At 44.5% G+C, this 12,462-nt stretch overlaps 1 protein-coding gene across 1 annotated transcript in view; it reads left to right on the top strand.

Annotated features, from left to right (window-relative positions):
- Positions 1–12,462, top strand: part of DPY19L4 (dpy-19 like 4) — a 554,933-nt gene that overhangs the window by 248,951 nt on the left and 293,520 nt on the right. Inside the window, exon 12 of the mRNA XM_085605236.1 lies at positions 11,082–11,240. Within this exon, the coding sequence (XP_085461362.1) occupies positions 11,082–11,240 (159 nt within the window). The remainder of the gene's footprint in view (positions 1–11,081; positions 11,241–12,462) is intronic.

The following is a 12,462-nucleotide window of genomic DNA, read 5'->3' as shown; positions in this document are numbered from 1 at the left end:
GCAAACCGCTTCTCTCAAACATTCCATTATTGGTACACCTTACTATTTGGTCTCGGACTAGTGAGTCAGTAAGATGATCAAAGTCACATATATGTGCTGATGTTTTTAAGGGCGCCACATAACTGCCAATTATTTCTGTTTCCCCTGCATCCTTGTAAAAAACTGGTATCTCTCTAGCACCATATTGATTTGTGAGCCAAAATGATTTTCCAGCACCGTAAGCAGAGAATCGGCCAGGGACCAGGGTTCAATTCTCGACGCGGCAGGGTCGTGGACCAGGGTCAAAACGGACTCGATAATTCTTGCCTCGGTACCTACTCTAACCAGGAACACACTCAGCAACTCTGGGCATTAAGCTTGCCTCATCTCTACAACGGCCCCCCACAGACGCCGGGGATGCCTGGTTTCACCATGGAGATACCCAGAAAGGGACCATCTCACAGGGATAGCCAGGACGGGTTCCCCAGCGGTCTATAGCGCCGGGACACTTCCGAGTAGCTGTGCGCTGTATAAACGAAAATAACATAACATAACATCACTGACCTCTCATATACGTTGTTAGGCTCACCTTCACCTTGCCCAATGACAATTTCTTCAAGCCTTTCATACACATTTCTACCCTCAATTCCCAAGCTGTGTAATGAGATGGCTTGTTTGCGTACTTCAGAAAAACTTCTCTCCCCCAATAGTGAGCAGATATGAATCAAATATCGGTTTCCACCTCTTCCAGGGCAAGATAGGGCAAGATAGGTACTCTGTAGTTCAGACATATTAGCACTTGACATATGTCTTAGTACTGACCAGAAATTAAAAAATTACATTTATACAATACTTGTGCTTCCACACACACACAACACAATCACAGCCAAGATGTTAGAGTGCTTAAAACCATACACCCAACTAATTCCTCAATCCAGGTACTGATATTGCACGTATTGAGAACATTGCCCAATTAAACTACCTATAGTTATTTTGACTCACACCTACAGTTTTTTTCACAGTATGTTGGTCGTTCCAAAATGGCTCACACTACCTATGCTATAGTTTATTGAAAATTGCTCCCTGGCTGTCCCCACTGTTCTATATGCCAACTTTGTACTACGATCTGTCTCCACTGTTCTTCCTGCCTTAGCAGACTCCTACTGATTTATATTTAATATAGCTGGGCAACCGCATTTCTTCCATAGTATGCCTGATCACCTCCGATCAACAAAAATGGCCCAAAAGATCCCAAACAAGCTTGATAACTAGACGTTCTGTGATCCTGCTGCACTTGAGACATTCTTTTACTCCCAAAATGTCTGTAATGTCCTGATGTTTGCTCCATCACGTCAGTTCTGGTGCTTCACCAAATGTTCCGATGCTCACTCCACATATGTCAATTTTACAGCTCCCTTGACGTCCCCATTTGCTCAGTTAGTGGCATTCAGAACACACCTTGAGCTGCTGCCCCTAGTCTCCCCGAAAGCCAAGATGAGTCTCACCACTGCCATGCTGTACTTCCTGCTGACACACCTTCACCACTATCAATTGCAAAGTATACATAGAGCTCGTCACAGGGTCACCGTACAAGCTGCTTCCTTGTCAGTCTTCTTCCTCATAAATTCACACGTAGGTTCTTGAAGAGCTTGGATGTTGGTGGTCGTTCCACCATTGTGGACTCGAATTGTACTAATAAACTGTTAACAAAAATGAGAATCAAGCCTGGTTGGTATTCAGTCAAAAGCTAAGGGTCTAGTTTCATGATAAGACTATTTAAGTGTTGACTATAAAAAGTATTGACTTATGTTTTCATGCATGTTATAATGCATTGATCTGTTTTGTTTTTTTCAATGTTATTCTGAATGATCAAATCTATTTATTTATATATCCTCTCACACTCCTCCACTTTTTCAGAGGCTTAGGAATGCGCACACGGTCCTCCAATGGGACATGGTAAAGGAAAGCAAAGCCTTCTGTAGTTGCAAAATATGACTTATCCTTCTGGCCAAAATTAAACTTCACAATGCAGTTTTTTCAAAGTATGTGTGGCAATAGTGGGTGACTACCCAAAGTCGACATGCTGACCTGGAAAGCAATGCCCAAGGGAGATCTGTTTCTAGATCAGAAGAGCTCCACCACCTCATTCTTGAAGTCAGCAAAGCAGCTTATGACATCATTACCCAAACACTTGCCCATATGCCTCAAATTCATCTCCAGTATCCTTCAGACCTCTTCCATCAAAGCCATATGAAAAGTCATCTTCCCCCAGTTGTGAAGCTGAACGAGCCACAGACCAGCCAACCCGGAGCTGGGGCACCTTCCAACTGTTTCAATTCAAATCATGGAAGGTACATAATGCAGAGAATTCTGTGACATCATGAATGACCTATATAGTATTCCACACATCATGATCTGATCTAGTTCACAACATATTTGGAACAATTAATTATGTAGCTAGACTAGTCTCAATATTTGGAACAGAAGGGCGGGTGCTGCAGGTAAAGAATCCATGGCATATAAGGAGATGTGATCCATGTAAATTGATACCAATCTTAGCATAGCCACAGGAGCTGTGTAGAGCAGTTTCACCCATGCTCGAAAGTGTTTGAAAACCAGGAAAAAGAAATCCCAGTCAACCAAATCAAATGCCTCTTCGGCATCCAAGGAAATAAATCACGTCTAGGTAATTAATCTCTGTCACTGTATGCATCCAGTTATGAAACCTGTGTGTGTTCAGCATCATAAATAGCTGGTGCCTGAAATCTGATTGGTCTAAATGTATCAAGGTAGTGACTTCGCCATTCCATTTCCCAACACCTTGGTTTCAACATTTAAGATTGAAAATGGAACAGTATGAAGAGCAGTCCACATCACACTTTCCCTCCTAATGCAGGACTGCATTTATAGCACGTCGTAGATAAGGTGACAGCCACCACCCCAGCTCTAGCCTCCCTATGTTTGTCAAAAATGTGGTGGCCCATACATGATGCAAGGTACTTAAAGAATTCCACAGGGAGAATATTTGTCCCAGCATCATTTCTCTTTGGCACTCCATATGTTCCTCCACTACCCTCTCTAAGGGAAACCTCCTCATCATGGGCTTCATGCAGCATGCCTGTTAGTGGGATCTCTAAACCTTCAGAACCATCTCTTTTTTTCTCTTTGGTTCTTTTCTCTCTGGTTTGGTGTAATTCTCAGTTGTAGTTTGCAAAGGCCTGTGCGATCTACTTTTCCATGTGACTGATTTCCCAGATTTCTTCTGAGCTTGGCCAGAAGTCGCCCTTCCTAGTTGTGAACCTCATATTTTTGTTCTGTGTGATAATATATTTCAAGTAGTCCATTCCCAAGAGATGTTGAGGTCTCGTCCATGTTTCTCTCCATATCAAGGATGTCCTCTTGTAGGCCCTTACCTTGTCAAGTCTGGCTTTCCTCTTCGCCTTGGTTATGGCTTTTGCCCACTATTGGAAAGTAGACTTTTGTAGTTTAAGGGGCACACGCATACCCAAGATTGAACATCTTTGTCTGCCAAATCTCCCGTTCACTCCTGAGTAGGAGCCATTTGGTGTCAGCCACATATATCTTGACTCAAAAGTGAGACATTTTTTGACCAGGATGTCAACACCCCAGGACAGACGTGGACAATTTAATCACTCACTATTATTATTAAATTGAATTTGTAGGGCGCACAGCTACCCCAGGGGGTTTTCCGGCACCATCAAAGTAGGAAAGAAAAGATAAAGAACAAAAGGAAATTAGGGATTGAAAAACCAAGTCTTCAAGCTTCTGCGAAATACACCATACACGGTTTCCTCGCATAGTGAGCTAGGTATAGAATTCCACAGGGTTGGTCCTAGATAAGAAAAGGACCGACCACGCTTGCAAGAGGGTTTGAATTTCGGGGCAGTAAATCTTGTCTGCTGGGCAGAGCGAAGAGGGCGCAAGGGTTGGTAGCGTTGAACTAGGTATGGCAAATATTTGGGGGCCACACCAGTTTTAATTTTAAACATATAGCACAAGGCCTTGAATTTAACTCGGTTCTCCGCCATCAGCCAAGGAAGGTTACGAAGAAGGCCTGTGACTGAGGAAGACTTAGGCACATGACGCAGCAGTCTTGCAGCCACATTCTGCACCACTTGAAGTCTCTAGATCGTAGCTTTGTTAGAGCGCAGATAAAGAACATTGTCGTAGTCAAGCCTAGATGTAACTAGGGCATGGACTACAGTTCTCTGAGCAGAGAGGAGACTCATCCATAAAATTTTCTTCAACCATTTTAGAACAGTAAAACAGGTGGAGGACACCTTGGTGACTTGTTGTTTCATCGAAAGATGTTTGTTAATGATGAAGCCCAAATTGCAAACATGATATACTGGCAGGGGTAAGGCACCCGTTTCGGAGGGCCAGTATTGAGGTCCCCAAAGATCATTTTTTTTCCATAAGATCATGACTTCAGTCTTGTCTCAGTTTTAATTTGAGCAGGTTGTTTTGCACCCAGGATGCAACTTTACTCAGACCTGACTGAAGAACAGAAGAAGAAAGGGAAAAGATGATCTGAGTGTCATCAGCATAGGAAAAAAGGAACAGACCAGCCTCTTCAACAACATCCGCCAAAGGACGGACATACACATTAAATAGCTGTGCGCTCAGCACAGAACCCTGAGAAACTCTGTTAGGGGACGGATAAGAGTTGGAATTGGCCGACGCAGAAATGACCTAAAAAGTTCTGTCAGTTAAAAAAAGGAGCCGAGCCACTGCAAGGCTAGATCCGCCAGGCCCAAGGACTGCAAGGCTCTCAACAGGACAGAGTGAGACACTGTGTCAAACGCGGCGCTAAGATCCAGCAAGATAAGGGCCGCTGTGTCACCCTCATCTAACCGGTGCTTTAACATTTCAGTGACTCCAAGTAGAGTTGATTCAGTAGAGAAACCAGCTCTAAACCCTGATTGAGAGGTATGAAGAAAATTTAGAGACTCAACAAAGGAGGTCAGCTGACCATTTACATACTTTTCCAGAATTTTAGAAAAAACTGGAAGCAGTGAGATCGGACGAAAGTTAGACGGCTTTGCTCGGTCAGCATTGGCTTTCTTCAGAAGAGGGAGCACCATCACATGTTTCCATTCCAGCGGAACTAAGCCCTCCTGTAAGGAGGCATTTAGAAGTTCTATACTTAACGAAAGTATGGAAGTGTCTAGCTGTTTAATCACAAGAATGGGAAGTAAGTCAAGGGGGAACCAGATTTAATGTTTGCCAAACAAATGGCTAAATTAGCTAGGTTCCAAGAGAGTCCAAGTTTCCAAATTGCTGGAGGAAGTAGTATTGGGGCCCGTCACCACAAAATCCGGGGTAGCATTAGAAGTGGGCTCAGGTGGAATATTTTGAGAGTTTTTACTAAGCAGCACAGAGTGTTTTTTTCCAACCTTATCCATAAAGTAAAGGACGAGTTCTTCACATTGAGTGCCAGTAAAAGCAAAGGGAGTAGTGTGGGTTTCCGAGCCGGATAGTTATTTTACCACCTTGAAAAGCGTTTTGGAGCAATTTTGTGCTCGAGAGATTTTATGTGAGAAAAATTCAGCTCGGGCTACTTTACAGAGAATGTGGTACGCACTTAGGACTTTTTTCTATGCCACTTTGGCATCTTCATGATAGTTCTTCCTAGGGTTTTACATTTAGACTTTCACTCTTGAGCCTCTCAGTGAACCAGGGAGCTGCTGGCAGATGCCTGTTAAAGCGCTTGTTGGACAGAGGGAGGCAAGTATCTACTGCTTGCAAAATCCAATTTTGGATGGGACCAAGATCAGTAGTGAGATCTGTTCAACAGCTTGTCTACTGTCAACTAGAAGTTTGTTAAGAGCCGGGACATCAAGCTTTGCCCAGCTTCTCATCTTTTGTTCTTGCACCAGGCAGGTCGCTGAAGGAAAGGACACGACTTTCAGCAAGAAAGCTACAGCAAAATTATCGGACCAGCATAAGGGAAGAGCAGGGACACAGCTAAGATCAGGCTGTTAAAAATAGGATCTAGCAAATGACCCGCTATATGTGTAGAACCTGAATTACATAGTAGAATGTTCATCGCTTCTAAGTCTGCAATGAGCGATGAATGTTTGGTACATTTAGGATCGTCTAAATGTAAATTCAGATCACCCAATATGGTGAAACTGGCAGCCTTCAAAATATGAGGGGCTGCTTGATCGGGAAAGGAAAGTGCCCATGGCCAAGCAGGGCCCGGAGGGCGGTACATCAGTATACCAGAGAATGTGAAATTAGACGTGAGCGCAATTTTAAATAGTAGGACTTCACAATCAGTGGCAATAAAATCATCTGTTTTACATACGAGAGAACTTTTATGAATAATCGCTATGCCGCCCTCCATCTTAATCTTCCTGTCCTTTCTTATAATGAAGTAATTAGGTGCAAGCGCCTTTGCCACACCAGGGCCCGAGCTTTCCTGTAGCCAGGTCTTTGTTAAAAAGACGGCATCCGGTTGATTATTTATCAGGAGATCGAAAATGTTGGCTTGGTGTTTAAAAAGTGGTTGGCAATTAATGTTGTTGTATGTAAAATCTTTGTAAGATGAGTGTACATTTAGGTGTAGTCCTGTTCGGTAGCCCTGTATAATTACATTTTCCTACTTCAATAAGTTTGTGTCGAACCCTACCGTTGAAATCATTACTTTGAATGGAACAAGTGGGAGAGAACAAACAATGCTGGCAATCCGAGAGGGCTTCATCTCATTTTAAAATATTGCAATTGGAGGAAAAGGTCTGACGCAGCTCAGTCCGGTGTCTGGCTGAATAAACTAGTCTCATAACACTAGTTGGGCCAGGGGTTGTGGCCCCTGGTCCTGGGATGGCACAGATGGGCTTACCTTTGGCATGCCCGCTGCGCGTCCACTCCAGGGCCATTAAGTAGGGGGCTGAGGCGTAACGCTGCGTGAAAGGCTAGAGCACTAACAGGCAATGGTGTGAAGCACAACAAAAATGGCCTCCCAAGGAACAGAGCCTCGTAGTAATAAAGTGCATCAAAATCAGATTCGGTATTTAAAAATAGCAATAAAACACAAACGGATTAAGGACAAATAGTAATCACAAAAAATCATTGGCAGTGCGAAGGCTTAAAAGTATTTAAGAACAGTTCAATCGGTAGAGAGCCTACAAGGCGCTGCGCGTCTGCTCCCGGGCCATTAAGTAGGGGGCCGAGGCGTAACGCCACCTGAAAGGCTAGAGCGCTAACAGGCAATGGCATGAGGCACAACAAAAATGGCCTCCCAAGGAACAGAGCCTCGTAGTAATAAAGTACGTCACTATACTCCTGCTGGTCTTTATTTAGAGCTTCAGAATGCTAGTGATCTCACTAACAGACCAGAGACTGAATTGGGCTTCTCATTAGAGCCTTCCAGTGAGGAAAGTGAGGAAAGTGTATAATGCCGCAGAGACATTGAAACTACATTTCCCAACTGTGGAACCTAAAGCGAGTTCGCTGACAGAAATCGTATGAGTCTTTGCTACATTTCAATGAGGCCCTAACCGGAACATTGTCTGTGGCGTGGTCGAAATCATGTTTAGAGCTAGATGCTATAGGCATATTCCGGGTAATCTGGCCATTTTGATCCAGCACCCAGCACTGGTTAGTCTTGTAGTCCAAGCTTTGGCTAGTAAAGGGAACTTGAATGCCTTCCCTACTGCCCCACCTGACAGATTCGAAGGATACTGATGTGCTTGGTCAGCAGATGTTCCTTTCTGCCAGGCACTGCCTTCTCTGAATTCTGCCTGCCTGTTAGGGAAATGCACTCATGCTTTCCGGGATATCGAGAGGGAGATTTTACCCACTGTCCCTGAGGAGTTTCAAAAAACCTTTGCCCAGAATGTCCACGATGATAAGGATGCAGCCAAGTACAATCTATAGGACGGTCCTGACGTCTGGCTTACTGCCAAAGGCAGCCATCTCAACCCGTACTGCCTGTTCAAGGTTCCAGAGGGTGTGGTGGTGGATGGAGACGGGACCACCAACAGGGTGGTCGGTCATCCTCCTATTCTGCTGCCACCATCAAGCCCTTCTGCTTTCCCTTTTGGGAATTACCCGAGTCCAGTAGGGGGCAAAATATAATTTTTATGTCCAGCTGGTGCGTGATTTTTTCCTATCTTAGTTTGGACTTCGGCAGAGTATGCCTCTATCCTTGAGAAAGCAGTTCACTCATTGCGGCCAAAGGGGTGATAGTCACCAAAAAGGAAAGGGGCAAAGGGTGCTACTCTTGCTAATGCTTGGGGACAAAGAGACTGTGGACCCAGTCTGATTTTAGATCTTTGGTTCTTGAACACCTTTCTTCAAAAGGACAAAGTGAAGATGCTGACTCTGATCTAGGTCTACTTGGTTCTAGATCCTGGGTTTTGGATGGTGTTGTCCTTAGATGCGCAGAATGCATACTTTCATGTACCTATCCTGCATTGACTTGGGTGCTTTCTCCTATGCATTGTGTTCACTGTCCTGACCTTCAAACTCGCCCAGATCCACTTGGTAACACAAGGTGATGGTGGTGGTCACAGCCCATCTACCCAGGTCAGGTGTATACATCTTCCTCCACATTGACATCTGGCTGTTGCAGACGGACTTGTGACAGTCCGTTGTGAACCACTGGCATACTACCATCTTGCTATATACCATTCTTGGCTTTCTCTGTTACGAAGCCAAAATCCCATCTTCTGACATGGCAGAGGATTCTGTCGGTTATGGACAAAATGGTGTTCAAAGTTTTTCCAATCCTGCAGTGAATCTGACATTCAACATGTGATCCCTATGTTTCAGTCTTGTTTCTGTGGTCCAGCCAGATGATTCTGAGGCTCATTATTCTCCTCACCTTGTATTTGTTTTGTGCTTCATGCCTGTGGGTACATAGAGGCTCAGCACTGAGTGTGCTTCTCAGACAGCATCCATGTGTTTCATAGAGATTGGCCCAGGACCTGCTGTGATGGATGAAAGAAACCAGCTTTACTTGCAGCAGACCGTTCTCCCAACCCCACCTGGAGCTGATGGTAGTGACAGCTCTTGGCTGGGGAGGTCATCTGGATGAGGTGAAGATCTGAGGCCTCCATTCTTTTCTTGACACAAGGTACCACATGTATCTTCTGGATATGTGTGCCATCCAGTTGGCTCTTAAGGCCTGTCTATCTCCATGCTGACCACCAAGGGTAGTTTTGTGCACGTTCTGACACAGTATAACTGCCTTGTGCTACTGCAACAAACAGGGTAGTGTGGGGTCCCGTGCACTGTGCCAGGAGGCACTGAGGCCGTGGAGCTTAGTGGACCTTCAGGGAACCATCTGGTGTGTTCAGGTTCCCTTAATTCTACGGGGGACGTGCCCGAAAATGCCCACGATTGTCATCTGCAGAGATAGTACAAGGTGTGTTCACCCAGTGGGTCATGTCTTGGGTAGATCTTTTGCTACCTCTAAGAACACACTTTGTCTAGCCTTTTGCGCTTTAGTGGTTCTGCTTCACAGCTCCTTGGTGGACTAATTCCTGCCCTCCATGGGAATCTAGTCTCCTTGACACTTTTAATACCTCTACAGTTGCTTCCCAGGGTTCTGAAGAAGGTTTCTTAACTGAGTTATGAAGGAGGTTTGGAAAGACTTATGTCAACTGATCGTGATAGCCCCGGGCTGATTCTGAGGATCTAGTGCTCAAACCTGCTGAGTCCGAGCATGTGCCCCTGCTGCGTCTACCTCTTTGGGAAGACCTCCTCTCTCAACAACAGGGCAGCGTTCTAAACTGCACCTCTAGAACCTGTACATCTGTGTGTGGAGATTGAGCAGAACCAAATAATAGGGTATAATCTGTCTCAGGAAGAGGTGGATGTCATATTGTCTGCTTGCTGTCCATCCATGAAGTCTATATATTCTGGGTGCTGGGCAAACTGTGTGACCTGCTGCGAGGACCACCTGTTCAAACCTTTGCAGGTTAAACTTTTTAATGTAATTCTGTATATCTTATATTTGAACTGCAAGGCCTTCTCGTGGGTACTGTTTAAGATTGCCCTCTCAGCCTTTCTGCATTTGTCTGATTAGCCCCCTCTATTTAAGTCCCCAGATGTGATGTGTTTTTTGACAGAGGTTCTCCTGCTCCTATTTTTTTATGCTGCATTGGGACATTATGGTTCTTACCTTCCTTAAGTGCACACCTTTTCAGCCGATGCATTGCTGTTCTTTAGGCTGCTGACCCTTAAGATTCTTGCTGTTTGTGGTCACTTCCATGCGCTGTCCGTGAACTGCAGGTGATTTAAGTCAGACCACCATATACCATCTTCTTTCTGGACACATTTCGAACTCTGACATCCCTTCTGTTTATGTTGTTGTCGCTTTTCCATGTTGCAGTCCATCACATTCTCTGCTTTGTTCTTGCTGCCACATGCCTTTAAGGCGGAGGACGGACTTCACCAGTTGGTTTCCGAGAGAGCCCGTAGCATTTATATCGATCAGAATGAGGAATACTAACCTTATACAGATGGTTCGTTCTCTGCATTTAGATGTGCTATGCCTTGGCCAAGAAGGAACCTCCTGAGGGCATTCGGGTTCACTTTACCAGGGTCAATGATGCCATATGGCCTTTGCCAGGGGTGTTTCGGTACTGACATCTGCCAGGCGGCTACGAGGGCTTCTGTCTATACTTTCACCCGCCATACTATCTTGACTCTCAGGTCTGCAGGGAGGGATGTTTTGCGCTCTCGGTTGTGCAGGATTTTCTGGTGTAAAGTCCACTCCTCAAACCCTCAGGATTTTGGGAGCTACTGCTTTGGTATCTATTCATTTAAAAGAGCAAGTTATTTATCTGTGGTTGTGCTCTTTCCGCTGAATACTCTGTCTATCCTTATAAGTGAGTAAACTGCAGGCACTTACAAAGTATGAACAATTTTTAGGATGTTACTGTCATCCAGTATAAATAGTGCTCAGTGAGTATTTGAAATGATGTCAATTTGCATGTAAGTAGCTCCATTTAAACAGATGTATTGCACTTATGCTAGCTTACATCAACACCCTAGTGTCTGAAAATGTTTGGGAGTCTGTGACGATAAAGAAACCATTATTGAAAATGTTTTTTTTTTTTTTTAACTAGGAGCTTCTCTATGAATTGGTTGCTTTGCCAAGCATCACTTCAGCCCCCTTCGCAAGACTCCCTTTTACGACTCACACAGTCATCTCTGCTTCCCTTCTACATGGTGGTTTTTACAATTTGTCTACTTTCACTTACTCAGGTCATTGTTCGAAGAATATGGTAAGTCTTGAAGTTAATGTTGTGTTTTCTTGTTAGTGTGTTTATGTTTAAATTATGTGTCTAGGTTTTTTTTGTTTTAGGACATGATGTATGATGGACCGATATCAGTGCTATACAATTGGGCATAGAGCACCTTCGACAAAAGCTTTATCTGCTGTTCCAAATGAGTTAAGTTTGTGTTGTTGAAATTAGAAACAACTGTGCCTGGAGGGAGTGGGCATCAGGACATGAGAAATAAGGAATTGTAGCTTATGTATTTCTTTTTTTTATATCTACAGTCAACTAAGAAACGCAGGCTTAAGTCTTGGTGTTCCACTTTGACATGGAAATCTGGGAATGTTGATGAGCAAGTCCATCAAATAGATGTTGTAAAAACGCATCAGAGGTTCCAGTGGAAATTAATAGATCACACTATCAGCATAGGGGCTTTCAATGTTGAAGTGTATGCTCCTGGGCCCATGCAAAAAGCCATGCTGGGAAAAGAACTCAAATAGCATTTGGCTTCTTGCTGAGGCACAGAACTATATTTTTGATCGAGATTTCCAACCACAGATTCCTCACTATGTGAATTTCCCCAAGTGCTAGTCTGGATCCGAAACCTTCGTAGCACTTTCTTCACTCGTCAGGTGAGATTGTGTGGCTTTGCATAGTGTCTGTCCTGCCGACGACATGGCGTCGGGGCTACTATATATGCACCTCATCCATGCGCTTATGTCTGTTCCTTTTTCTATGCTTGCCGATTCGGAGCTCTTGAATTCTGTCACCTCCCAAAACAAGGTCTTAAGCTGTGTTGTAACTGTAACCAGCAGATGTCACGGACACCCACAGCATCTGTCTATGGTGTCTCGGCTCGAAACACAACTCAACTTTGTGTCCGTTCAGTGCTAAGATGGAAGAAAAGACCAACCTCAAAGCCATGCTCAGTTATTCCAAAAAGCGCTCACAGTCAAAGTTCCGGTGGTCTGGTTAAATTCAAGAGCACGGACATGCTCCTGCTCCCAAGACCAAGTCCAGGAAGTCACACACAAAAACATTTTTAAAAATCCAAACATAGGTCCCCCACATCCCGCCTCTCACACCACTGAGTGGCACTATGCTCCAGGTATCACTTCGCTGGGGAGCACCATCGATTCTGGCTCCTACATCCCGCAAGATTCCACCTATGGCAACACGCTCAACTCTGCCCTTGATGTCCTGTCCGACACAACTGGGTCGAGTGTCG

This window comes from Triturus cristatus, chromosome 5_1 (genome assembly GCF_964204655.1).
Source record: "Triturus cristatus chromosome 5_1, aTriCri1.1, whole genome shotgun sequence".
NCBI classification, from domain to species: domain Eukaryota; kingdom Metazoa; phylum Chordata; class Amphibia; order Caudata; family Salamandridae; genus Triturus; species Triturus cristatus.
This window is presented reverse-complemented; position numbering and strand designations above follow the sequence as displayed.